The following is a 5,851-nucleotide window of genomic DNA, read 5'->3' as shown; positions in this document are numbered from 1 at the left end:
TAGCCGTCTTTGAAAGTAATAAAGAACCAACATATGCTAAAATGAAATAATAAACTCGCTTTAGTTTGTTTAGACTTACATTTGTTGCTAGGTTACGGAAAGACAAATGAATTCTACTTATTCGCAGCAACTAAACAGCCCCCTCGTAACTTTCGTAACACTTCTAGCCTCCTCCTCCATCCCCCTTCCCCCTTCCCCACACAACCACCACCAACCACCTCCTTTCCTCTCTTTCCTGTATCGCACCTTACCGCCACCAGAGCGCGCGCCCACTCACCCCTCTCCTCCTCTCCGCTCCCCTTCCTCGGTCAGCTTGTTTATGTTGTGAGTGAGGTAAAAACTAACGTGAAAGGTTTGTTTCTCAGGCTCCTGGTTATCCGAAATGTGATCCAACGCAGTTTATATCGGATTTAAAACGTCCTGTAAATTTGCGATAGTCGTTCATTCACCGTGAGTGCATACACGACACACACTGTATCTCCAGGTGAGAGCCTAACCTACCGTTCGACCCATTTCTTTACTATTAGTTATCACTGCTTTGCTTGCAACTGTCACCACCAGTTGTGTTTAAAGGCGGCTATATTTCTTTGTTTTTCGTAATATAACCTATGTTTGCAGAGTCAAATTACGTTTTGACTGAAATGAAAATGTTGCTCTCAGTGTTGTGACTAACTCACATGATAAAGACTAAATCTTGCTTATTAAATGTATGCCATGCACCTTTCTGACTCGCTTGTGTGGTAGTTATTTGTTATTTTTCTGGTTGTTTTGGACTAGTATTCATGTTTCTGTTGGTGTTTCAGGTATGGTCCTTTTGTCTTCACATCATCGGTTTGCCAGCATCCATAGGAAGCAGCGCTGGCAAGAGGTGCTTATGTGACCCACTCACAACGTGTCCATTAAATAATGAGGTTTGTACAAGTTGCATGCGTTAGAAATAAATACACATTCTAAAACAGGTGTCATTAGGAAAAAATAATCAATTTCCGGCTTATAACAAGCTTGTTTGTCTTATAATAATCCAATCGTGGTGCTCATCAATTAGATTTGATTGGATGCTCTAGTGACGTTAGTACGTCTGTTCAAAACATGCAGTGAATGACCCAATCAAAAGTATTAATTGTATGTCATTTCATTAGTGGATTGGGTTTGGACTTGGAAGCAAAGTTACTTAGAAAGAAGAAAGAAACTGTGTAAATCTGAAGGTTGTTTGTTTGTTGTTGTTTTTTATTTTGAAAAATTTTGCTTGAAGTGGAAAAAGTGTTGTTTTTTTAAATCTTAACAAGTTACCTTACTACACAGCATTTTGTTTGACAATTTGAAAATGACAAATTATGACTCTATATCAATACTTGGATTGTTTTTTCAAAACCTTATTGAACTTTATTTGGAATCTGTTTCAGATTGTCTGCGAGTCGCCAGCCTCTGCTCAGCTGAATAGGAAATGTTCACCATTATGGGGCCACTTACGGATCGGTTTGGAATAAGTTTTGTCTGTCCTCTTCAGTACAGGAGGAGTGGTTTCTATGCAGGTTCCTGGGTAGCAATTGAAAGAATTTTACCAAGAGAATGTGTTGACCGAAAATATACTTTTTATGGCTGTCAATAATTATAAATTTAGATTGTACTTTATAGATTATTTCTTCTCCATGTTATTTTATCAGCTATTGTATGCCTGGAGTTTACTTCCATTACATACTCTTTCCTCTGCTTCTGCTTGTTTGTAATTTATCTGTAATCATAGCATTTTCCACAAGAGATGTGCTAACATGTCAGCAACTAAGTAGATTAATGAGATGCAATGTGTTTGAAACTTGGTGATAAAAAATAGTCTTGCCTGACTTTTAAAAACCAGCTGGAGGTTTCATTGTAATGTGTTTTGTTTCAATAGAAAGCTTAATTTCACTTTAAGAATGTGATGGATGCAAATTAATAGCTCAATTTGTCTTTATACACAAGTGTTTTAAATGTATTGTTAGTTTTGATAATAAAGCAATGCTGACATGGGCTAGACACTTTCCTTTTCTTGAAAACCAGACTTGTAAACCAGATTCATGAGGTGGAGCATTGCCTGGTAGAAAATGTTTTGGGATATAACTTACATACACATGGTTAAGCAAAGCCAAAATTTTATTTTCCAACAAAAGTGTTTCAGAGATGTACCTAATTTCTCATAGGGGCCAAATAAAAATAAAAGTTATGATTTTGTGGTATGCCAGTATGAAACTTTAACAAAAAGAAAGGAAAATTTGACAATCCCTTTGAGCAGTTGCCTTGGGTCTAGTCCATAATTGGATTTGCATGTTTGAGACTTAGACATTGATAACCATTATGAAGATATGATGCCAAAGGGTAGTAGTCTGGTAAGTCCTCTTGCAAAATAGAGCCTAGGCCCTCTCTACCTAGAATTCTGTAATAACCTTGTAGAGAATCTTCTGCCTGGTGTTTCTTAATAACATACTTTACTTGATGACCATTGAACAGGATCAAGACAATTTCTCCATAAAGCAAGTTCTGCTGTACCTTTTGCAAAAGCAGCCACATTTTTGGTTCATACATGATGCCATTAACTTCAACACACTTCAAGATGCGGTCAAAAGATGGATCTTCTCTCAAAATTTGGGCAACTTCAGGATTCAAATCTTCTGGGATCTGGCTGATATCGTCATCTCTGAAATTGATAGGCGGTGGAATCATTCTTCCAGTGAATTTGAATGCAAAATTAAGAATGTACTTGTTGACAAGTGTTTTGGTTATATTCTTGAAATTGTTGGCTGCTACTGCTGCATGTTTGAAAAAAACATGTCGGCTTTCAAAGCGCATTGTCCAAAGTCTAATCAGAGGACCAAAAACGGGGATAAGATCTGCATAGTGGCACAAAAAATGATGCTTCGGCTGTAGATTTTTCTGAAAAATCTTTGCTCGCTGTTCAAGGTACAGATATGTTAATTGCTTTAGCTTAACAGCCATTTCTTCAGAGATCTTGGGAGCAAAAACATACTCACATATTTTTTTCAGTAGAAGTGCAAGTTGCCACACAGGGTCTTCTTGATCCTTAATTTTGTCAGAAATAAGGAAGGGGAACATTCTAATAAAAAGCCACACTTCAGAAGCATGACCCCTAATCTTTGACAATGACTTATCCAGCTTCACAAGTGAATCGGCAGCATCACGACCCTTGCATTTGAAGTTCTGGATACGCCTGTTGAGCATGTCAATAGATATCCAATCTTTTATTTGAACAAAGTACCGTAAAAATAGGGCGAAGTCTGCTTTTCCTATGCCCTCCAGAATGTCGTGAGAAATACATGGCGGCTGACCATTGCAGACATGGTAGAATGGTATCTTGTTCAGCTCGCTTGGCCTTTTGATGCCTTTCTTTTGATAGAGTTTATTTTCTTCAGAAAGAAGTTCAGCTGTAATATTGTCATATTCTTCAGGAGTACGAAATGGTAAAGTGCAGGTAGGATTTTCCCTTACCATTTCTTTTGTTGCTGTACAGAATCTGCAATAATAGTCAGAGTTGAATGCTTCAAGGAACCCTCCAATAGTATGTTGACCTAAGTTGTCACCACACATGTTGTTAAAAACTACAGGAATTGTTTCACCCTTATATTTGATACCGTTTGTTGATAGCTCAGTCATTTCATCAATAAGGGCCTTCAAAACAGCTTCTTGTCCAAAGTACCTTAAATCATTTTCCTTGACAATCAAAGCGAGTTGAATTGCATCAACTTTTGATCTAGCATTAGGGTGGAAATTTCCAAGGAAGAAATAGAATCCAATACATTTGTAAGTTCCTGCAGTGGGACTTAGTGGGTAAAACTCAAAGGCATCTTGATAAAAAGTGAGCTGAATAGTCTTCATCAACCCACATACAGGATGTTCTCTGAATGCCGAACCATCAGTATAGTCTTCATAGAAACCTGGAGTACTAACCCGTTGAAAGGATTCTTCTATTTGTTCTTGCACTGTAGGGTCATTAAACATTACCTTCAAAGTACTTTTGACTGGTATGTAATGCGCAAACTTCTTTTTTCCAGCGTCATTACAACCTAGAGATATTTCTTCTGAATCTAAATATGCACATCTCTCTCGATAAAATTTCTTGCGCATGTGATCTGTGCACAAGTGTGGTGAGTTGCCCAAATAGTATCCTTTTTGAGAGCAGTATCAATAATCTTGTCTGATCTAGTTGCTTCTATTCCTTCTCTCATAAGCTGTTCCTTCAGATTTACTTTTATCCTGTGATGAGACATTTCACATAATAAGGCAATTTCTTCAGATATTAACTGGATTTTGGTTGCAGGAATTAGAAGCACACCCTCAAGCCATAAATAAAATTTTCCAACATGATGTCTGACGTGGTTCTCCGGATAAACATTGTCATGGGGAGGGGGAGCCTGACAGTCAAAGAAGATATCATCATCACTTTCCACTTCCCTTTCCTCTTCATTTTTCTCTACACTTTCCTCTTCACTTTCCTCTTCACTTTCCTCTTCACTTTCCTCTTCACTTTCTTCTTCACTTTCTTCTTCACTTGAAAAGTGAGCATCACTGTCATCAACGTCGTCACTGAATGCAATAGAGCCAGCAGCATTAATTTGATATGTTACCTTATCTTTATTGGTTGCAACATTTGGATGGTACTGACTGCAATGAACCCTAAAAGTTGAAACTTTGGTAAAAACATTATTTTCGCATGTTGTAACAAAGGGACACCTCATAGCAAATCCAGATTTAATGTGACTTTCAGTGTGATTCCTCAATTCCTTAAGAGTTCTGCATGCCTTTTGACAGGTTGGCTCTGAACATCTGTAATCAGCATCAAGCAGGACATCAGACAATACATCTGATGCTGGAATCATTTGATCATTTGCAGGACCTGCGGCCTGATTAGAGTCATTGTTATGAAATCTATAATGATGAGTAAGATAACCTGAAGCACTGTGACAAGTCCAGTCGCATTCAGGGCATGAGAATGTGAAAGTCTTGTTATTTGAGAAGTGAACACTTTGATGATTGGCATAGTTGGTAGCTGAATAGTAAGTAACACCACAAATTTCACATTTTCCTTCAAATGAATCGGGTCCTGGGTTGGCTTCAATGCATCCAATGAGCAAAAGTATATTGATCAGAGCCAGAGACAAGACACATGTACCTCCCAAACTAGCACAGCGACTAAGTATAGGAGCTGATGAGAGAGAGGAACGCCCCGCCTTGTTGTATGATCCAATGCGAGCCCGCCACACCTCCACTGAAACTCCCATTGTAGTTAACTAAAACAAAATAAGAATTTAAAATTTAAAACAAAATTCAAATAATTCCTAGTTATAAACATTAAATTAACTAACTTACTTATTAATTTCAGTTGCAGCAGGGAAAACAAAACTTCTATGACAATGAAATATGTTTACATCAGGGTCTCTGTAGTTGGCAATTTTAATAATCATGAAGTGCAGGCAAGTCAACAGGCCAAAAAAATGAACTACATAATGCCATTCCATTAATATATGATGGTAGATGAGAGCTGTAAATTAGAATTAATAGAGGAGAGTTAAAAACAAATCTCACTTCAGTTTTTAGATTTTAAATACAAATGCCGAACAATGATTCAGGGGACTTTGTAGTTTCTCTAGCTACTAATCTCAGAAAAAACAGCAGAGTTGTGTGCAAAATAATTTTGTTTTGAAAGTAAGTGTGACAAACTACTGAATCAAGTCCATAAAATATTAGTTATTTTGATTTTCATTTCATGAGCAGGCAGGCACTTTAGAAGGTAATCAAGTTATTCATGACAAACATTACTTACAAACAACATGTTAAGAAATTTGAAATTTAAGAGATGGTT

At 37.3% G+C, this 5,851-nt stretch overlaps 1 protein-coding gene across 1 annotated transcript; it reads right to left on the bottom strand.

Moving 5' to 3' along the window:
- Positions 1-2,280: 2,280 nt before the first annotated feature.
- Positions 2,281-3,990, bottom strand: LOC113212550 (uncharacterized). Its single transcript, XM_026431293.1, has one exon. The coding sequence runs from the start codon at positions 3,988-3,990 to the stop codon at positions 2,281-2,283; it is 1,710 nt and encodes a 569-aa protein (XP_026287078.1).
- Positions 3,991-5,851: the final 1,861 nt, after the last annotated feature.

The sequence above is a fragment of the Frankliniella occidentalis genome, unplaced genomic scaffold (assembly GCF_000697945.3).
Source record: "Frankliniella occidentalis isolate FOCC.00 unplaced genomic scaffold, Focc_3.1 Scaffold312, whole genome shotgun sequence".
Classification (NCBI taxonomy): Eukaryota; Metazoa; Arthropoda; class Insecta; order Thysanoptera; family Thripidae; genus Frankliniella; species Frankliniella occidentalis.
This window is presented reverse-complemented; position numbering and strand designations above follow the sequence as displayed.

Excerpts from the sequence above, each read along its gene's own strand:
- LOC113212550 (XM_026431293.1), bottom strand. The coding sequence starts at position 3,990 with ATGTTTAATGACCCTACAGTGCAAGAACAAATAGAAGAATCCTTTCAA.